General features: G+C 35.6%; 3 protein-coding genes across 4 annotated transcripts; 2 read left to right on the top strand and 1 right to left on the bottom strand.

The window, feature by feature from the left end:
* Nucleotides 1–3,218: 3,218 nt before the first annotated feature.
* Nucleotides 3,219–8,386, top strand: LOC132175755 (WEB family protein At5g55860). Of its 2 annotated transcripts, none has more exons than XM_059587796.1 (3): nucleotides 3,219–3,640; nucleotides 5,207–5,415; nucleotides 6,352–8,386. In XM_059587796.1, exons 2-3 carry the CDS (start codon nucleotides 5,239–5,241, stop codon nucleotides 8,134–8,136), a joined length of 1,962 nt encoding a protein of 653 aa, XP_059443779.1. In that variant the 5' UTR covers nucleotides 3,219–3,640; nucleotides 5,207–5,238; the 3' UTR covers nucleotides 8,137–8,386. The 2 variants fall into 2 exon arrangements, with proteins under 2 accessions (XP_059443779.1, XP_059443780.1); XM_059587797.1 differs by having other exon boundaries at nucleotides 5,210–5,415.
* Nucleotides 8,387–9,332: 946 nt separating this feature from the next.
* LOC132176323 (uncharacterized) lies at nucleotides 9,333–13,353 on the top strand. The gene is made up of 5 exons (XM_059588496.1): nucleotides 9,333–9,825; nucleotides 11,568–11,653; nucleotides 11,728–12,033; nucleotides 12,201–12,284; nucleotides 12,700–13,353. Exons 1-5 carry the CDS (start codon nucleotides 9,445–9,447, stop codon nucleotides 13,148–13,150), a joined length of 1,308 nt encoding a protein of 435 aa, XP_059444479.1. The 5' UTR covers nucleotides 9,333–9,444; the 3' UTR covers nucleotides 13,151–13,353.
* A 719-nt stretch (nucleotides 13,354–14,072) lies between these two features.
* LOC132175521 (phosphatidylinositol/phosphatidylcholine transfer protein SFH9-like) lies at nucleotides 14,073–20,271 on the bottom strand. The gene is made up of 11 exons (XM_059587491.1): nucleotides 20,014–20,271; nucleotides 19,882–19,910; nucleotides 18,917–19,000; nucleotides 18,741–18,794; nucleotides 17,325–17,402; nucleotides 17,030–17,083; nucleotides 16,572–16,631; nucleotides 16,400–16,495; nucleotides 15,063–15,164; nucleotides 14,903–14,983; nucleotides 14,073–14,633 (listed from the first exon to the last, which is right to left on the bottom strand). Exons 1-11 carry the CDS (start codon nucleotides 20,066–20,068, stop codon nucleotides 14,313–14,315), a joined length of 1,014 nt encoding a protein of 337 aa, XP_059443474.1. The 5' UTR covers nucleotides 20,069–20,271; the 3' UTR covers nucleotides 14,073–14,312.
* Nucleotides 20,272–21,801: the final 1,530 nt, after the last annotated feature.

Here is a 21,801-nt window from a genome sequence, read left to right on the forward strand (position 1 = left end):
TATTTGGGGCTTGTTTAATTAATAATGGTTTTTTGCAAATTCTTTTTGTTTATTTTTTTTATATGTGATATAAAGGTGAGGAAGTGTGTTTTTTAGTTTATATTTTAAAATTATTTTGTTTTTTTAATTATTGTTAATGATTTTGTGGCCCACCAAACGACATTCTTAATAAAGACATTCGCATCTCGTTTACTTTATGTTCCATTTGCATAAGTATTATACATGAGTCCAACCAAGACTAATAGCCCGCCAATTTCGTAGGCCCTATATAGTTATAAGTCAGCCCATGGAGCTCTAGTTGGTAGCCTGGTATGTGATTTCTCATTATATGGCCCCTAGAAAGGCCCTTCGAGCTGTGATACTCCAAAAAGAAGCCCAAAGATTCTTCGGAAACTTTACTTTAAATTCCTAAATTATTGTGCATTTTGATAAGACTTTAAAAATTCAAAAACTCTCAATTTACACTTCTGAACTTTCAATTTCAATTAATTTACCCCATCCGTTAGTTTTAGCCATTAACTTCTAACGGAAATGCCTAAAAATACCAAATTATCTTTCGATTTTTTTTTTTTTTTAAAAAAGAAATAAAATAAAATTAAGGGTAAATTTTGAATTTTATAAAAAAGTCAGGAATATAAACGGCATTTTATCACTTTTAATGTTTAAAATCCGACAAAAGAGGTAAATTGATTGAAATAAAAAGTTCAAAGGTATAAAATTGAGAGTTTTTAAATTTTTAAAAAATCTTTTTAGAACACGCAATAATTCAGAGGTTTAAAGTAAAATTTTTTAAAAACTAAAAGTAGCACCAATTCCTTGTCATTTTATGTATTAGACTACATCTAAGGCATAAATTGTCATTTAACAAAAATAGACACATTTCCCAGTAAAGGGAAGGGTAGATTCTCGAATTTTTCAACAAAAATCTGGATGTCCTTTGAGTCATAACTCATAAACAATCAAACATGATAAATGCCAGAGAATCTCGAGGATTTGCAGAAGAAATTATAAGAAAATTTCCTAAACCAAATGCCTACGCAAAGGGGTAACTTTATCATGTCATGGCCCCATTTATATTGTAACTTTATATCCAATCGATACAGGCAGGTAACTTTAGTATGCCAGCTCTGCTGTTTGTTCACCCAGCCAGGAAATTTATCTTCTTTATAATGAGTCAGCTGGTAGCTATAAAGGTTCAAGGTACCTACCTAGCAATTCACCAGTTTCAGAAAAAACCTGACACAATAATTGTAATACTAATCTACTAACTGTTGGGAAAAATGTCTCTTTTTTTTTTTTTTTCCTTTCCTTTTTCGACTACGATAATAACTTGTTACGATGATTTGGCGTTACGTAACAAGACAATACGTTCAAATGCCGAGTAAACATGTTGATTGTGCTCTCTTGTGACACTTGTTGGAATTCAATTGGGTATTTCATAGCATGAGCGTTAAAAGATTAACTAAATTTTAGGGAGTAAATTGACAAAATTTAAATCTTAGTGAGTGATTTACAAAAGGTAATTAGTCATGTCATAGACTTCTAGGGCATTTTTCCCAAAACTGTTACATTGATGGGTTTTTTTAATCAAGGCTCATGTTTTAGCCTGCCAAGTTGTCTCTTGCTTGTCAGCTTGTGCATATAGATTCAACAACAATTTGAAAAATGTTGACCCATCTGGCAATTTTCGGATCTACGTACGCCTACTTTCAACCACTTACTTCGTCCCTAACTGCTTAGGTACTATACCATCCTATGGTGCTGCTAATAGAAGGAGCTTCTCAATGTATTTTCAACTCTTGATCCCAATGAAAAGAAGAAAGAGAAACAAACTAAGAATGTTTTCAAACACGACTTAGCTAAAAATATGCTGTAAAATTAACACTTAAAGGGGCACTTAAAACCTTCGAACTCTAAAAAGAAAGCATGGAGATCAGAAATAATGCAGAAAGTATTCAGTAATATATATATATATATTAGTCCAATTTGGAGGGCAATATATATATGATGAAGATTATCCAAAGTCCAACCTAAAACGTACGTTATCTATCTCTTGGTAGTTTACTGAAAATGATGTCTTTGAATGCAACCCGTGTGAGAGAGAGACGTGAAACAGCAAAAGCCCAAAAAGGCAGACTATTCCATGCCCATTAACTTAACTAAAACCAAACTTTTTCGTTCTTTTTTGGTCTTCGTCACCGCCCAGATAGTGCCCACCTGCTGACGTGTTTACTCCGCCCAAAAAGGCCCCCCCACCACTTTTCAATCAAACTTGGGCTACAATCCTGTGCTGTATACCCCCTAAAACTTCTTCATCTTTGGCTAACTCACATCAGCAATCTACCAAACGACAGATTTTTTCTCTTATTTTTTTCCAAACGAAGTATTGAGCTATATATATATATATTTTATATAGAATTTAATTTGCATAAAACAAAATTTACTTTAATTTAAACATTTTTTGAATGAACTCAAAAAAAAAACATTATTTGAATGAACAAACTTAGCCAATATATAAGTTTTAAGTTCAAGTAGAATTTGTCTTAAAAAAAAAAAAAAAAGTTCAAGTGAAATTACAAGTTTAATTTATGTGACTTTCTATTTTTCTTTCTTTATTTTTATCTTATAAAATCTCAATATTTTAGAATTTTTTTATTTGTAATTTTTTTTTTTACCATAATTAGGGCCTTAATTAAAGAGCATTTACTAATATCTTTACCATAATTGAAGCTTTAAAAATTGTTATAAAAGGAAACTCAATTATATTGCTACTATTTGGGGCATGAGGCAACGCTTGTCATTTGGGGCTTAAGCAAAGGGAATGTGTTAGAGAGCCAAATAAATGAACGTAAAAAAACATTTATCACGTCAATTTGAAATTTTTTTTGGATTTATTTGTTTGGCTCCCTAGCACTTCTCTAAGCAATGAGCCGGCCATGCAATTTACATTTTGTTTTAATAGTTGACGTAATAAATATCAAGTAAATTAGCGCATATTTTTACAAATAATTGACCTTTTTTTTTTTGCAACGTACAAATTGGACAAATATGCCTCTTCAATTTTGAAAATTAAGGGTAAATTTGTCCAAAATGTACAACACAATGCCCACAACCTCGAGAGAGTACACATGATTAATATCGCACCAGATTTTTCCCGAACTCTCTCTCTCTGTTTCGGAAACTGACTCGCTGATATAGAATTTGTCTCGAACAGCTTTCCAATTTTCAAACCCAATTTCTCTCTCTCTCTCTCTTACACACACACACACACTCTCTCTCTCTTACCGTTTTGATTCTTTCTCAGACGCCATTCAAATACAAAACCCTAGAGCTTGATTCTCCGTATCTTTAAATTCCTATAATACCACTATCTTGTACGTTGAAGATTTTCGGCCTATTTTGTCTCGGAGCTTTTCTTGCCAAGCTGAGAAATTTTCTCGGTGGGCTTTCCTGTTTGGCGCGTTTAAAGTCAATGGGTTCTTGACCTCTGTCAGAAGCATGAAGATCGGAGAAGTTGGTCGAAGAAGATTGTCTCTGATTACAACATCGTGTTCGGTGCTACTGTAACTGTAAAGGGTACTGTGGCTGTTTTTGACTTTGACCCCTTGGATGATCTCTAGGGTTTGATTAGGCTTTCTGGGTAAGTCTGTTCTTTGTGCTTTTGCGCTTTTCAAGCTCGAACTTTTGTTTGCTTAAAATCATTTCAGTTCTTGTTCTTTTTGTTTCTTTATCTTCGGTGTTGCTTTTTTCAGCCAATTTTCAATTTTCGTATTTTCTTTGGTCTGGAAATAAGTAATTTCTTTTTTAGACAGAAGTTCAAGGTGTCGAATTTGGTGGTTCTGTGCGTTTGTGTGGAATAGTTGACACATAATTTAGTTCTTTTGCTCGTGGAATAGTTTTGGAAACTTGTGGCAGAAGTAGTGAGCAATTGAAATGCCTTCTAAATGTCTATGCGTTATCTTTTTTGTTGTATCAAGTTTAGAGTTTGGGGGTATGGTAGGAGTCTAATCGCTATGCGGTTTTCAAATTTTGTAGAGTTTGATAGTTTCCCATGAGGTTTTCGGTTTTCTGCTTGATGTGGAAAAGGGTGATGAGATAACTGCCAACTGATGGACAATTTTCGGTTTTCGTTGTTGCGCCACTACATATTTACATTTTCTTTTTCCTTGTGATATGTAGCATATATTTTTGGAAGGCTTATTAACAAGCTTAGGTTAACGGATTGTTTACAAATTTCTTTGTCGGCAACCAAGTATCTTTTATCACTTAGTCTTTGCACTTGACTAAATACAATCTGCTTCTCAAGTATAAAATTAATTATTTGATGTTTTATATCTATTTCACGGTTGATACATAGTGTTGAGAGAAACTAAGGTGTTTTTTGAGGGGAGGCAGATCGTTTGCTTTTGTTTGATGGTTGATTTAGGTTGCAATAAGCAAGGGCATGTCTGTGGGGTACGTTGCAGAGATAGTCTTATAAAGCTACCAATGGTTTTGCTTAGTGGGCTGGGGGCATGTTATCAATTTATCTGGTATCTAGTAACTTACTGGGAGCTCATGTATTGACGCTGGATTGCTCCCCACGTAGCTATGCCAGGTTACAGGATAGGTCCTAGTGGGGAAGTTATGGATACCTTTCCATACCATATGAAGGTTTGGCTCATCCGAACTAAGTATCTCCAAATTTGAGAATGTGTGAATGACTGTTTCTATCATAACTTTTTCGGGCCCATATGTTTGTGGCCAGGGCTTGGGCATCTTGAGAATTGCATCTTCATTTGTAAATGTATATTTATAGTGATGGGAAATGGGATGAAGTTTGGATATGTTGTATTTCTTCGACTAGTCTCGATAATATCCTGGCTGAGATTGACATGGCTCAGGAATTTTTCCAGGTTGGAGAGTGGTTTCTTTGAAATCAAGTTGCTTTGTAAATTGGTAGATCCTGTTTTATTAAGAGCCTTATGATTTTTCCATGTATGGACATATATTTTTCCTGTCTTATTATCTTGTTTTTAGCCTTAACATGGTGTCCGATTTCTTTGTAAATATAGATGAGAATGAATTTGGGGTTGAAGTTCGATTTCTATAGGCTGGGACATTGTTTGATCTGTTCTCAACTTCTTGTGGTCACTGGCCATCTTTTTTCTTCTTTCTTCCTTCTTTAAATGATCTCAAAATTAACTTTTTTTAAAACTGCTTTCAGCAGGTGCAGAAACAAGCAATAGATAAAGCAGCATGGTTGCAAAAGCCTCTCAAAATGCTACCAACTCTCCTAGTCCTAAAGTGGAGGTGGGAGAGATAGACACCAGTGCACCATTTCAATCTGTTAAAGATGCCGTTACCCTATTCGGTGAAGGCGCATTCTCAGGGGAAAAACCTGGCATTAAGAAGGCAAAACCACATTCTGCTGAGGTATTTGTGTTTCTTCTATATTCCAAGATTTATAAAGTATACATGTAAGACCAATACCAGTTTGGTTTGAATTAGTTAAATAATCACTTCCTATATCTCACAAATATTGGGAAACTTGATAGCATTGAATATAGTGGGGCCTGTGTTCAAGAGTATGGCTAAAAGTGGTCTATTGTCTATTCTTCTTCTTGATTGTGTCATTATTCCAGACGTAGTACTTACACAGTTAAGCCTGTTTGAGGTGAATGATACGATACACATATACTAAGTGGCTAACAAATGTTTGGACCTTTTTGCTATATTTCCTGTGGATGTTTCCCCTCCCTCCCTTCTCTTCTTTTGGATGATGTTCGTAATTTGGATAGCAAGGATTTGTACTCAAGATTGAAGGCACACACACACACACACACACACAGAAAGAAAAGAATCAAGAATCAATAGTAAACAAATTGAGAAGCATCTATAGCCAGTCTGAAAGTGCTATTTGAAATATTTGATGCGCGCCTGTGTCTGTTATGCATTTGCTTCAGCTTTTGGTTCTTGTTTTAGAAATTGCTATTTAGTGAAATAAATTATGAGAAAACTGATTATATTTCCAATATTATCATAAGTTGCAAACTTGTTTATTTAAGGTTCTGTATGACGGATGCAAGTGAGGGCCTTGTCGCTACTGAATTAAGAGGGAACTTGTGTTTTTAAAGGGTCTAGGGGAAAGAGTTGTGATAGAATTTCCTTGCTTAGAAACTTGAGCAAATTTTATTTTCACCATTAAAATTTTGTATTATCCAGGCACTCTTAGTTATCGTAAGATAGTATTTACTAGAGATTTTTGTACACTGGGACATTGCTAAGGTTTACTCAATCGTGTAAAGCAAGTTATGCAGTTACTTTTTGAGTTTCTAGAACTTGTTTATGATTTTTTGGTATTTCATGCAGAGAGTACTGGCCAAGGAGACACAGTTTCACCTGGCTCAGAAAGAGCTGAACAAGTTGAAGGATCAACTACAGAATGCTGAAACTACTAGAACCCAAGCCCTTGTAGAGCTTGAAAAGGCTAAAAGATCAGTCGAGGAGTTGACTAAGAAGTTGACTTCACTTAGTGAATCCAAGGAATCAGCGATTAAGGCAACAGATGCCGCAAAGAATCAGGCAAAGCAGCTTGAAGAAGCAAACTCTGACAACCTTATTGGAACTAATGGTGCTTGGAAACAAGACTTAGAAAGTTCAAGAGAGCAGTACATGACAGTCATTACTGAACTTGATGCTGCGAAGCAAGAATTAAGGAGAATCCGTCAGGACTGTGATGCGTCCTTGGAAGCAAAAATTGCTGCCTTCAATCAAGCAGCTGAGGCTGAAGATGCAGCCAAAGCAAACATGGAGAAATCTAGTGAGCTCTCCAAGGAAATTTCAACTGTGCAGGAATCAATTGAGCAAGTGAAGCTCGCAACTTCACAAGCTCAGCAAGAGCAAGCAAAGATTTTTTCTGAAAAGGATGTTCAGAGACAGTCTTATAAAGCTACCCTGGAAGAGTCGGAAAAGAAATTGCTTGCTTTGAAGAAAGAGTGGGATCCTGAACTCACCAGAAATCTTGAAGCGCAGCTGGCTGACACAGAGAATGAAATTGGGACTCTGCAAAAGCAAATGGAAAATGCAAAGGCTTCAGATTTAGATTCTGTGACAACTGTCACTTCAGAGTTGGATGATGCTAAGGATTCGCTACATAAGGTTGCAGAAGAGGAGATCTCCCTGCGAAACTTGGTGGAAGCTCTCAAGGCAGATATGGATAATGTGAAGATAGAGCACTCTGAACTGAAGGCGAAGGAAGCAGAAACAGAGTCCGTTGCTGGGAATTTGCATGTCAAGCTCCATAAAGTTAAGTCTGAGCTTGAGGCATGCCTGTTGGAGGAATCTAAGGCAAGAGGTGCTTCTTCGGATATGATATCCGCACTTAACCAGCTTTCTTTAGAAACTGAAAATGCAAGGCAAGAAGCAGAAGAGATGAAGACTAAAGCAGAGGAGTTAAAGAACGAAGCTGAAGCTACCAAAGTTGCATTAGAAGAAGCAGAAAAGAAGCTTAGAGTTGCTCTGGAAGAAGCTGAAGAAGCAAAAGCAGCAGAGGCAAGGGCCCTTGATCAGATTAAGGTCTTGTCTGAGAAAACTAATGCTGCACGGGCATCAACGTCTGAGTCTGGTGCCAATATCACAATATCGAGGGAAGAGTTCGAGTCTTTGAGCCGTAAAGTTGAGGAGTCTGACACATTAGCAGAAATGAAAGTGGGTGCTGCTATGGCTCAGGTAGAAGCCGTTAAGGCTAGTGAAAATGAGGCCCTCAAGAGGTTAGAGGCAGCCCAGAAGGAGATAGATGATATGAAGGCTGAGACTGAGGCAGCTTTGAAGAGGGCAGAGATGGCTGAAGCAGCCAAGAGAGCAGTGGAGGGAGAGCTTCGGAGGTGGCGTGAACGAGAACAAAAGAAGGCAGCTGAAGCTGCATCTCGGATTTTGGCTGAAACTGAGATGTCGACAGAATCATCCCCCCTCCACTATAGGGTTCAGAAGCAGAACATACCAGCAAATATTATCGAGACCCGAAAGTTGGAGAAGGGGAAGACTCTTGTTTCAAAGAAAGTGCTTCTGCCTAATATTAGCGGCATCTTTCACAGAAGAAAGAACCAGATTGAGGGTGGATCTCCTTCTTACCTGCCTGGTGAGAAACCTGTGTAATTTTTGTGTTTACCAGACCTTTGTGCGAGTATGAATGATTGAGAGGGGGAACTTGTTTGATTGTGTGTATATTTGAGACTGATGGAATTAAATTTCCGTGCTCTAGTCTGTTTTGAAGAGAAAAAGTGAACCATCAAAAGAAGAGTTTGGCAGCATCTTCAGGGAAGTGTGATTCTGTAAATGGGACAAGCTATTAGGTTATTCGTCTGAATCTTTTCAGTAGAAATCTTAGCTTTGGCGTTTGGTACCATCAGCATTTTTCAGTAACTATCAGGATGGATCAAACTAATCTTGTTTAGAAGTCGCCTTTCACATGCTTCCTTTGAAAATAACGTTCAAGCAAGAACCGATAACCAGTTTGTTCAAAAGGCTACTTCTAAACCAACCCCGCGCTAAGATTTTTGCCTTTTGAATGAAGCTCATAGTAGTATAGGATGCTATGGTCTATTTAGTTTAAGAGTAATGTTATTTTTTTATACCTATTTATTACACTCATTTTATATTTATTGACGTAACATATTTTAAGTTATTTTTTATACTAATTACTTAAAACATGTCAAGTTAGTCTGACATTAGTCGGTAAAATGAGCGTAAAAAATATTATTTGTTTGATTGTAGTCCCAAGTTTTAGATTATTGCATATTTAGATCGTGTGAGGAGCCTTATTCCAACTACTAGGGTTTGATAAATCAAATAGATACGAATGGGATAATGTTTTTTTCAGCTACTTCAAAATAAAATTTTCAAACTCCTGTCCATTAACTGATCATATGATTTTCATAAGCATATAAGACATTACATGCCCTAAGTGCATATGGTAAATTTTTATAGCTTAATTTGGAAGAAAACTTTTGCATATTTTTTAATGACAAAGAAAACCGAACCATTGATCAAGAAAACCTAACCATTGATCATCCCCTGTTTCTCTCTGTGCAAGGGAAAAAAAGACGAGTCTTATACACACGTAACACACACAAAGCCCATAGCTTAGCATAAAGATTTACATGGTTATCTGATACTTGGTATGACTATGTAGTCAAAGAGTGTTGCCAACAGAAAGAAAAAGAAAAAAAAATCAAAGTGTCAAGAAATTACCCCCTGCCTGACACGTGTCATCCTCTCCAAAACAAGGACCAAACTCCACCAGCACACATCTTCCTAGTTCCCACTCCACTGGAACACATCCCCCACCGCCCCCCTCCATTTCTCTCTCTCTCTCTCTCTGACAATCCTCAAACACACGCAGACAGAGAAACAGTCACTCTCTAGCTTTCTCTCTCCCTCTCTCTCTCTCTCTCTCAGAGTGATATGGCGAGCAACAGAGACAGAGACGAAGCTCTGACATTCACAAACCCGTCGTCGTCGTCGTCCCCAATTACAGTCTCGGACCCACAGGACAGCTTCCTCACCGACCCCACTTCGCTCATCGGCAGCGCCTCCGGGAGCTTCCAGAACGAGGGTTTACTATCTGCCGACACCACAACCAGCGACGCCGAGTTCGGCTTCTCTCGCTCCGACTTCCGGACGAGCCAACTCGCCGGCACCGTCGAGTTCTACCAGCGTCACGTCTTCCTCTGCTACAAGAACCCCAAGGTCTGGCCCCCCAGAATCGAGGCCTCCGAGTTCGATCGGGTGCCGAGGCTGCTCTCCGCCGCTGTGATGGCCAGGAAGGCTGATATGAAAAAAGAGGTTTGTATGTCTGTCTGTGACAGTCTGATTTTGTTGGTTTTAGTTTCGGTTTGATGAAGGTTGGTCTGCTCTGTAGAATGGTTTTGTTTGAGGGGTGATTTGGAGCCTTTTGGTTTCATTTCTGATATGGGTTCATTATCAATTTAGTGAATTGAAACGGGTTTGTGTGTTTTGAGGATTGGTTGTGTTCTAGGGGTCAAATGGAGGTTTTTTATTTCACTTTTGACTATGGGTAGATTTTGAATTTGGTAATTTGAAATGGGTTTTCTGTGCTTTGTGCATTACTTGTGTGTTGGGAGTTATTTGGAAGTCAGATTTTTTTTATAAAAAAAAAAAAAAAAAAATTATGGAGGGTTGGTTGTGAATTTGGTAGTTCAGTTGGGTTTCGAGTGTTTTATGAATTGGTTTTGTTCTGGGAGTCATTTATAGGGATTTCTGATTTGATGTTCATTCGTTTGAAGTTGCTGTGGATTTATTTGTTTTTAGGGGTTTGAAGTGGGGTTTTTGGCGTCTGTTAGATTGTCTGTGTCTCTGGAGTGATGTGAGGATGTGGGTTGTTTGGGATTTAGAAGATTGGTAAGAGGGTTACAACGGAGGTTGCGTTTTGGGAAAATTTGGGGATGACTGATGCTGTGCTGCAAAAAACATATTTTGGTTCTGAATGATGCATTTTTTTTTTTTATAAGTAATAATGCATTAAAGAGCTGAATGATGCATATAGTTGACTCTTTTAATATTATATTAGTGGAACTGTTTAAAAATTGTAAGGTTCTAGTATTGGGTTTTAATCGTAGGATCTATGGTTTAGTTTGTGGGGGGGCTATAATGAGAAGGAAATGGTTATTTAGATCTGGAAATAAATCAAAACAGTTATGCCCCTTAAGTTATACAAAATAAAAGGGATATTTGAGTTTAAAAATATTAATCTAGATTACAAATTACAACACCAGGCTTATTCAGTCTGAATTGTGTCCATTTTCTTATATTTTCAGTTTCTGATCTTTTTGTCTCATCAGCGGAGTTAAGGAGTGCCTTCTATATCATCAATCCACCAAAATTCTGAGTGCTTGGTTTTCAGAGTACCTATTTTCTTCTACTATTATTTCAAGAAATATTGAATAATATCTTTGTAGATATAAACATTAGCAATGATATTAATAGTAATTGTTAACAAATTATCATAGCTGAGTTCTGGCAGTTTACTTCATATAAGGTATATACATAGCAGCTGTGGTATCTTGATTACAGTTTCAGCTAGCCTAATAGTGCTGTTTCAAATAATTATGTAAGACATTTTCCAGCTGTCTGTCATAATAATCATGACTGTGAGGCTAATCTAGTGTAGGTGTGGCGTTATTTTATTTATTTGGATATATCATCTGCTAGTTGACAGTTTAGTACCTAGATTCAAGAAATTATGTTAAACGTGGCAGCAAATTATTGAATTTTATTATATGACTATTTATATTTGTTTCATATAGAGAGTAGTAATAATGAGTATACACCAGCATTTGAGTTAGGCAAATTAATGAAATTATGTGATATTGTAAGGTTTCTATTTAGATGGTGCATAATTCTGTTGCTTGAACCTTGGTGTTGCCCAGATTCCTGATATGCATGGTTCTTTGCTGCGTAAATAGTGTCATACATGTTGCTTGCCAATTTCCTAACCCCACCCCGCCCCACCCCCCTGTTTTGTGGTATAATATCAGCTCATGTTAATCTTCTTTCCTTGTCTTTAGACCCGTTTGACAATATGTGAGGGACATGATGGAACTGAGACATCAAATGGGGATGTACTAATCTTTCCAGACATGATCAGATACAGGTCATTTTGGTATTTATTTATATGTTTTTCCTCCCTGCAAATTTAGTACTGATTGAGTTTAGTGAAAAATGCAGGAGATTGACACATTTTGATGTTGACACATTTGTTGAGGAAGTGCTTGTGAAGGATGGTGAATGGCTTCCTGGAACTCCTGAAACACTAAAAGTTTCATATGTTTTTGTATGTTCTCATGGATCCCGGGATCGCCGTTGTGGAGTTTGTGGACCTGCCCTTATCAGTAGATTCAAAGATGAGATAGAATTCTATGGTCTTCAAAAAAAAGTGTCTGTTAGCCCATGCTCACACATTGGGGGCCATAAGTATGCAGGAAATGTTATCATATTTAGATCAAATTTCAATGGAGAAGTCACTGGGCACTGGTAAGGATCAGCATGTTGATTGATCTGTTTTTACCAGTGAATGTTTTCAAATTTTCTTTTTTTTTTTTAAATTTATTTATCAGGTATATTTGTTTTCTTTCCCGAAAGACATTATTTTAGTTTATTGTTGATATGGAGTTATCTGGGTTTTTAAAAAAAATCTACAGGTATGGTTATGTTACTCCAGAGGATGTACCTGTATTGCTTGAGCAGCATGTTGTGAAAGGAGAAATTGTAGATTGGCTGTGGAGGTAATGTTTTTGTATCTTCCCTTATTATAATTTGGACTGTAGGGTTCCTTTCGAGGCAGTTTGCATTTCTTGCATTTTATCCATTCACTCTAGAAGCAGACTACAGCAGAGCTGAATCCACTTTCGATATTGGTTTTAGCTGTATTTTAGGACCTTATAGGAAGCTTTCTTGGTTCATGTAATCAGAATGCTGGACGCACAAATTTTTTGTTGATTTAAAGAAAAATGGTTTGAGAATTGGTGCTTTACTTATATTTCTTCAAGAGCAGATATACATGAGTTCACCCGCCCTCCTTGTTTTTGTATTGCTACACATTTGTGTCATATATGTGTCGGTCCTTATTTTTCCCTCCCAAGTTTGATTTAATTGTAAATGTTGACTAGGATTTAATGAAACATTTGATCCTGTGTTCAGGGGTCAGATGGGTTTATCAGAAGAAGAACAGAAGAAATCCCAAGAACTAAGGTTCCAGTTGAATGGCGAGATAAATGTTGGGGAAAACACTGAAGAACTGACACGAACACATATGAGTGAGACATACACTGCTGCCTGTAGATCTCAAGTTGAGGTAATGGGGTGTTGCCAGGAAAATGGGAACTCACACTGCTGTCGGAACCCCGTGTTACCGGAAAAGCTCGATAATCTAGATTCCAATTCGGGTGGTGCAGCAAAGGTGATGGCCGAAAAGAAGAGCAGCAAGAAACTAAATTCCAGGGTCAACAGTGGCAAAGGTACACGCAAAGTTTGTACCATGCCAACATGGTTTGAGAGCTGGGAACGTGAAGATACTTATGCAGCTCTTGCTGTTGTTTGTGCTGCAGCGTCAGTTGCCATAGCCTATAGTTGCTACAAACAGTTGAGATAAAAATTAAACTTCAAATTCAACCCATGTTTTCTTCTTTTCCATCTGTATAAGATATGGATGTCACATCATGTTGTAATGCCTCTTCAGGAATATCCTTTGATATAGAAGGGTAAAGAGTTGGAGAAAATCATTAAACAGATGTGTATGGTGCTGGATTTCCCTTGGGGGCACTTAAAACTCTCTTTTTATCTTGTTTTTTTGTCTGCTGTATGTCTAAAATATGTGTAACTTAAATATCTGATTTCTCAAAATTTTGCCACTGCATTTCCTTTCAAGAGCTATTCAGTTTGCAATATTAATCAGATTTTTTAGAGCATATTGTGCGTCTTCCTAACCATGATATTCAAGAGGATGTCTTGGATTTTTTTTCCATGAGCCGCGAGGATTTTTTTTTTTTTTTTTTTTTTCTAGTAAAATGGTTGGAGGAAAAGATGAATCGTAGTTATTTTATCAGGGCGTGACCGTAGTAATATTGTAATACTAACTTGCGAGAATGTCTTTTGATTGTTGGAGATTTTAGCTTTTGGACTTGTTTTGAAAACTCGTAATCATAAAAGCTTTGGCTTCGGTTATGGCTGCATATGTGACAAATGATCACTAAACACATATCGTTGTAATAAGGTGGTAATTTGTACTTGCATGTCAGTCAACTTTAACTTATTGTAATAGGGTGGCAATTTGTATTTGCATTTCAGTCAACTTTAACCTACGAATTTTGTATCGAATTCATGAGTCGTATAAAAAATTATTAGTCTCAAATGTCATTTCGGTTCAAGTCGTATCAAGACACGAGTATAAAATTATTTAAATTAATTCTAACTCGACTAATTTATTGAAACATGTAAGATCCATCAAATTTGCTCCTTTAAACTTTCCTGCATGAGACTTGCTCGGTTAACTCAAACAATTATCTAAACTCATAAAAGCTTACACTTGTCGCATGCTTCTTTTATATCATCCACCAACGTGGTAACGTCAAATTACACCAAGTTAGCTTTGTCCTTAATAAACCTGCATCGAGTTGATGCAAGAAAACATTTTTAAGGTCTGATGGTTGGAGAACAAACTCTCACTCTCATTGTAGTCGTCAGAGTGTTCAGCCAACTTGGCATCGGGTTTGAGTGCCATTGAGGACTTGGCAAGAGTCAAATTCTCCAAGGTCTCAATCATAGCCTACTTTAAGGCCATTCAGTGAGTTGGAAAGGCCATTCTGATTTTCTAACTTGTGTAACTCAGTTTCTATGGTTTTAGTGATCATGGCGTCTTCCGGATCTGGCTCGGGAATATTTACATGGACCGAACCCTGTCTGATCGGTGAAACGGACTCCATAAGAGAAGCTTGCTGCTTGATATAACCATAGAGCTGTTGATGGAATGCATGGTCTAAGGAGAAACAATTGTCAGTGTTCTCATTTCCACAATGCCTGGACGATCCAGAGCCCTCTCTTCTACAAAAATGTGGGAGGGATCCATAATCCATTATCTGGATACAAGTCAACAGAGTTATTGTCAAATAAATGGAACATACAGATGAAAAAGAGTAATAGATTTCAGTGTACACTGCTGAGGCACCATGGGAGAGATATTACATGTTGAAGGCAACTGTAGCTCATAAACATTATGGGAGTAGAAAACAAACAACTAATAAGTTGCATTCAAGGAACAGGAAAATTTCCAAATTCACTTCCCAGATTGATTGGCGGTGATCAAGTTTCAACATCATGATATAATCAGAATGGAAAGCATGCTTACCTTCAGTAACTCATCTCTCCCACAACCCTGAAGAACCTGGATTTTCCGCCTTGTCCTTTCTTGCACAAGAGGCTTTACAACCTACCAATGGTTCAAGCATTAAGGATTTTGTTGCACAAGAAGCAAACAAACTTTTCGAAACACGAAGATAGACACAAACCTTCCAACATGCTGAAAATACATAGGGGGCATTTACAACATAATATGTATCTGTCTTCTCTGGATAGTTTAAGTCATCAATTGTAGATATAACGGACAAAAGCTGCATTAAGATTAAACAGAGAGTGCCAAAAAGTGTCAAATATACAGTCTCCAGAATGAGTTTAGGCAACATATTAATTTGGTATTAAAATTGAAAACACTCTTATACTTCAGATGGCTTTATTCAGTTTTGAACAAATCAAATTTCGAGAAAAAAAAAAAAAAAAAAAACGTGAATCCACTCCACAGGTAATTACCATTCTTTTATCTATTTCCTATGGCATCATATAAGAACTTGCATATATTGAATGTATTGATACCTAATCGTTGAAACTATCCATCAAAAAGAAGGAATATCAAATCTAAATGAGTATTAGTTGCACAACCCAGATGTTCATAATAAAGCTTTCCTTTTTAAGAACAAAAAGATGAAGTTGGCTATTATTTGCTATATAATAAAATATTAAATGCCCTTTCAGTCCCTGGCTTTTAACGACTTTATTTTTTCTCACTTAAGTTTCATTTTGTATCATAGATGGTACCTCTTGTGGGTAAATACAAAGATGGTACTTCAGTCAATGAAACTAATGGAACCATGTCAAACCAATTAAAATATGCCATGTGTCCTATGCCTTAACAAAAAATTAAAATTTAAAAATGAAGAAAAATAGAAAATATTAGAAAACAATTAAAAAACTAAAACTAAAAAAAAACTAAAAAATTGAAGAAGGGTTTGCTCAAGTCACCTTTTTGAGCCAATGAAAGTGGCCAGCCACTCCCTACAGCCGGTATGTGGGCAACCGAAACCACCCCAGTCCAAAAGGGAGTGGCACCTACAAGGGCCTTGGGAGTGGTTCGGCCACCTTCAGACCAGCCTTGTGGTGGTGGCTTTGGCCAACCCCACTATCACAAAGGGGTGGCTCATTCTTTAAGTTTTAGTTTTTTTAATTGTTTTTTAATATTTTCTATTTTTCTTAAATTTTGTGTTGAGGCATATGACGTGGCAGGTTTTGATTGGTTTGACATGGAATTATGTTAGTTTCATGGACGAAAGTACTATCTTTGTATTTACTATTTACTCATAAGAGAAGTACCACCTATGATACAAAGTGAAACCTATATGGAAAAAAAAAATAAAGTTGTTAAAACTTGGGGACCAAAAGCGTATTTTTAACCCAATAAAAAAAATATATACGCCCACCACTAGAGTTAATAGATTAAGGACGTTCTTTTATGGAAAAGATCTCTGGTTAAAAGAAAAGACAAGTTAGAGACTTACAAAATACAAATAGATACCTTTATTTGGTTCAGTGCAGAAAGCTTTAAACCAGTCATGTCTAACACTTTTAGACAGGCACCAATATGTCGTCCTTGCTTCTTTGTTGCAGAAGGCTACAACAAAAATAAAAATCAGGAAATAGGGAAGGTTACAAGTTATAAAGATGATTAAATAATCTCAAGTACGTGCCAGTACAACACGATCTCTGTACTCGTTCATCTGGATGTGAGACTGCACATAGTAATGCACCTAAAATTGAAGAAAAAAAAAGAACTATGTAAGTGACAGAAAATCCTAATATTAAATGATGCATATAACAGTATTAAATGACTTAACAAGTTGACAGTGGAGCATATTTGATGACCATAAGTACAGTCATGTAGTTGCAAGTAATTACTAACATTTATTCAGAAAAATCATTATATTCCATATTTCCTAGGAGCATGAAACAGAAAAACCCAGTATGATGAATAGGATAACCAAGTACAATCATTTATTAGGAACGGAATCATTTGAAATACTTCAATTGGCATATTGTAAAGCACACAAACAAATCTCACACACATTCCATTATACACCAAATTGCAGTCCAACACAAATTTGTACATGTGAAAGTTAAGGAGATTTAATATAGCGAAGATCCTTACAGATGCTTTGTCAAATGTACTGAGCCCAACACCAAGAGCAATGACTGGAAGGCCCTGGCAACAGTTGGCAGAAAAATGAAAGAAAACATCATAAGAAAGAAAACATCATAAGTAGGAATGCAGGGAGTGAAATAATAATCATAAAAGACTAAGGGCCAAGAGTTTATTAAATTGTAGTGGCAAAATGACTTTTGTGATGCTAGACCAGCTCGAGCAAGTTGGCTAGGACAGCACAACAAGGACATAGATTAAAGGCTGTGATAATTTTACGTAAAAATGTAAAAGACAGGTATACCTCTTTTGAGTAACCAGACAACCCTACAAGTTGAGAATCTCGCACTGCTCTGTACAAATCAATTGGGATGATAGGTTTCTGTATAAAGAAACAAAAGAATTTTGTAACGTAATGAATCCTTACAGGGTTGCTTTACCAATATAGCTTCAAAATATTGCTATTCAAAATAATTGAAGACTACAATCCATGAATGGGATGCACAAAAAAGGACATAGCACCATAAATGCAACCATAAAAGTTTACTTTTAATCTAGACCAAATTTTACTAAACCAACAAATACTACATTTACTTGCAGTACTTATGTTAGATGCATAAGCATTATTGTAACTCAGTATGACAAATTTTATTTTTTTTTATTTTATTTTTTTTTTAACTTTTTCGGCCAGGGTTAAAAATCAACCTTGAAATAACCCCAGAAGTGCTAATTAAGGCTATACAAACTTGCCCTAGACATGCCCATAATATGACTCGCGATTGATCACTTTTATATGCTCTTGGCCCTGAACTGAGGCACCAGAAATGTCTTGAATGCTGACTATGTAGATGCTGCTAATTAAGGCCATACAAGCTTTCCCTAGACATTGCCTATAGTATGGTTCACAATTGATGATGAATATATGCTCTTGGCCCAGAACTGGGGCACCAGAATTATATTGAAAGTATAAATACACAAATTATTTCTTAATATATACTTCTACAGTATATATATATTACCATTCATCGCCGATTTTTATCACATGCACCATAAGTGCTAAAAACAGGTTACTCAAGTGTACCCTAGAAGTTTTATGTATATGATTCATGTGCTTGAACTGCAACTTAAAGTAAAACAATTGTACTCAAGAGAACAGAAAATTTTACATTCACAAAATAAAATCAAATTTCTTTTACACAACGTGCAATAGATGTGCTTTGTTTACGTTAGTCCAGATGGTCAACAGTTTGCTGCTTCACCATAGGTTTACTTCCTTTTTTTATAACTTGCTGGTGCATGGAGAAGTGGAGGTTTTAACCATTTCATAGAGCTTCTTAAACCTCACTTCTTAGTTATTATAGTGTCATCCAATGCATGCATCATCAAAGGTTTTTTTTTTTACTTTTCTTTTCTTTTCTTTTTTTCCCTTCTTTTCTCCTTTTTTTTTTTTTTTTGGAGGGTGGTCGATGTATATGTTCAGGACATGTGTGACAAGTAGTTTTCCATTTCTTTTATATCAGTTTCTCATCTCTATAAATCTCTAATTTTACAGTCCATATGATGCTTATCACAGATGCAGAAAAAGAAACAATATATTGATTAAATGCAAGAATTCGTCGAACAAATGAGAAGTACAAGCATCCAATAGAGAAATTTCAGTGAGTGCCTTTAGCCACAGAATTTTGTTTTTAGCTAATAATACCATAGCGATATAACTCACCGCCAGTATTTGGTCAATCTCATTTTGTATTCTCCACTGTAAACAATCAACCAACTGGAACAGATTTGCATGGTCAGTAAAAGCAGAAGTAGCAAGAGTAAATGGCACTTAAAGGAGAATATGAAGTTTTCCGTGCAACAACTTAATAGAGAAGAAGTGAAATAAACAGATCTAACCATTTTATGTGCTTTGGCAACATTCCAGTCCCTGGCTTTGAGAAATCGGACCAATGTTTCGGTTGGATAACCCTGGTGCATATTCTGGAGATCAAAGTATGCGCTTTAAGTTTACACATCATGAATAAAAGAATTTCAAAACATCCAAATTGCCCACTTCAATTCACTGAAGCAGCACAAAATACAAATAACCAAAAGCACAAGATTTCAAAATTATTGTTAAAACAAGAGGAAAAAACAACTTGAACTATACTACAAACTTGCATTCTTCCTCTAATGCACTTAAATGTGATTCGCCATCTTAAACTTTGTCCTCCGAATTATAGATGTAAGCTAATATTCCATTTGTGAATGGGAGAAAGAGAAGGAGAGAAGAAAAAAAATCGAGCTGCAAAGTTGTGAGAAAAAACCAGCATTCGACTTTGATTGAAACTCGACCTGAAGATTGCATTAAAAAAATGAAACTATTATCTTAGCCAAACTCCTCTCAGCTCTACACAAAATGCAAATCGAATTATAAAGATCAAAAAGGGTTCAGCCAATTCAGACAATTCAGAGGGAACCCAACATCACACCAAAGCACAATGCATCAACAACTACAGTCAAAAAGCTTATCTGCCCCAAAGTGAATTGGCCAAACTTCACAGTGACAAATCCATTTATTAAAAGGAAAACATATGAAAAAGCAAGATCGAAGACCCAGATCGAATACAAAAGAATTCATTATTTAACAGTTTCTTACTCAGAAAGTAGAACATAAATAACATAAAAGGCCATCCCCACAAAATACAAGAAACGGCAAATTTGATTTCTTTGGGCCAAGTTGAGTAGAGGGTTTTCTGTTCTCAGGTAGCAAATACTTAAAAGCTACACATCTCACAAATAATAAAAATTTTCCTCGACTACCTTTTTTTCTCAGCATCCGAACAGAGACAGATCAAAGAACTAAGAAAGAAGAGACTAACCTTGAATGTGTTCTTCAGTGACTCATCTACTGCAGTATTTAAACAAACAACAAACAACGAAAAAAAAAATTAGCAATTCAAAGATCAAAGAAGAGGATCATAGAAACTCAAAGTTGGGTTTTTGAAGCTCACCCTCTTCCATTAAAGACTGAAACTGCTTGATCGCCTCCTCATTGGCAATACCCATTTCCCCTTCTTGCTTTCTAAAGCGTAAATTAAAAGAATCGATCAGAATTCGTATAAAATACAGAAACTTTGGGCTAAATTTATGAAAAACCCAACTGGGTCTGAGTTTTCGGATCTTTTCAAGCTCTCTCTCTCTCCTCCCTTTAGAGCTCCAACTATGAGAGAGAGAGAGAGATGAGAGTGCGCCCTGAAAAAATATGGGTTTATATTTGTTTATATACACATCCTTCTCCTCTAGAAGAAAAGGCAAAGGCAACCTACTTTTGGCAACTTACTTTTTCATTTCTCTTGCATCCTCTTATTTTTCATCATCATGTTAATCACCTTTTATTAATATTTAAATAAAAAAATTACTATAGAATAAATTTTTTTTATTTTTTTATATCAAATATTCTTATTTTTTCATTTTTTTTAAAAAATATTTTTACTTTTTTCCACGTCAATCAATTTTTTCTACAATATCAAACCGAACCCGCAAAATCGTTTACTAAACCAACCTTTAAAGTTTTCTTGTAAACTTTCTTTCTTACATGTGTGGTTAAAAGATAGAAAGAGTATACTTACAAAACAAAAAAGATAGAAAAGAGTATGAATGAACAAAATTTGGAACAAAAAACACAGGAAAGAGTAGCTGGATTGTGCTACTAATTACTTTAGTTAGCTGGATTAGTTGGTGAGTTAAATTTCACACTGGATTTTTCTCTAGAGTTTTTTTTTTTTTTTTCTCTCTTTATTTTTTTAAATTTAAATAAATAAATTGAATTAATTTGATGGGGGATGATTACTTTGTTGAATTCATGTATAAGACGGTTTAAAATTATTAGATTAAGACATTCAACAAATTAATTTCTTGGACATTTTACTTCATCCGAGTTTTAAACTTCTAAATATATAATGGATATAAGGGGATAACAAATATTTCAGCCAAATTTAGTAAATTGTTTAGGAAGTTGAACTAGATATTTGGGCATGAATATCACGTGGGCTTTGAATTTTTGCTTTTAATAGGAAAATAATTGGAATATTACAACGTTTATTAGAATCTTATATAAATTAATGCTGTAATTCGCATGAACAAATTAAGCAATAAAATTTAATAAGTAAAATTAATTATTTGATGACTGATATAATAAGTTCTTGAGGTTATAATACTGTTTGTAATACTTTTAAGGACTTGTTTAGGATTTTGATGGGTCTAAAAGTGGTTTTAACACTCAAAAAGTTCATTTGAATAAAAAAAATTTCGTTTGGTAAAAAGATTAAAAGCGCTTTTACGGTCCAAAAAGCCTAAAAATTGCAAAAAAAAAAAACATTTTTGGCAAAAGCTTAAAAATCAAAATTTTGCCCAAAAACTATTTTTGACTTAAAAGCTTTATTTCTCATACGCAATCTCAAACAGGTTCTAACAAAACTTCTAAAGAACGTGCATGACTATTTTAAATATAGAAGAATATTGGAAGCATATAACTAATGATTATATCACAGTTTTATTCAAAAACATACTATTTTTACTAAGGAAATAGTGAAGGTATTACAACTTTTATTATAATTTGTTTACAAATTTATATGGCAATGAAAATGAGTGTCACGTCATTTTAATGACAGAAAATGACGTAATAAGTATCACATGAATTGTTATATTAGTTTCTGAATGTGGTAAGTATCCACACGGATTGTCACTTAACAATTTATATTTTAGCAGTTGATGTAGCAAACTGTCAAATTAATACTTAA

Source organism: Corylus avellana, chromosome ca3, assembly GCF_901000735.1.
Source record: "Corylus avellana chromosome ca3, CavTom2PMs-1.0".
NCBI lineage: Eukaryota > Viridiplantae > Streptophyta > Magnoliopsida > Fagales > Betulaceae > Corylus > Corylus avellana.

Excerpts from the sequence above, each read along its gene's own strand:
- LOC132176323 (XM_059588496.1), top strand. The coding sequence starts at position 9,445 with ATGGCGAGCAACAGAGACAGAGACGAAGCTCTGACATTCACAAACCCG. Across the intron at positions 11,654-11,727 it reads CCAGACATGATCAGATACAG|GAGATTGACACATTTTGATG; the intron begins GTCATTTTGGTA and ends TGAAAAATGCAG. Across the intron at positions 12,285-12,699 it reads ATTGTAGATTGGCTGTGGAG|GGGTCAGATGGGTTTATCAG; the intron begins GTAATGTTTTTG and ends TCCTGTGTTCAG.
- LOC132175521 (XM_059587491.1), bottom strand. The coding sequence starts at position 20,068 with ATGGGTATTGCCAATGAGGAGGCGATCAAGCAGTTTCAGTCTTTAATG. Across the intron at positions 17,403-18,740 it reads AGATTGACCAAATACTGGCG|AAACCTATCATCCCAATTGA; the intron begins GTGAGTTATATC and ends TTCTTTATACAG. Across the intron at positions 15,165-16,399 it reads CTGCACTGAACCAAATAAAG|CTTTTGTCCGTTATATCTAC; the intron begins GTATCTATTTGT and ends ATCTTAATGCAG.
- LOC132175755 (XM_059587796.1), top strand. The coding sequence starts at position 5,239 with ATGGTTGCAAAAGCCTCTCAAAATGCTACCAACTCTCCTAGTCCTAAA. Across the intron at positions 5,416-6,351 it reads CAAAACCACATTCTGCTGAG|AGAGTACTGGCCAAGGAGAC; the intron begins GTATTTGTGTTT and ends TATTTCATGCAG.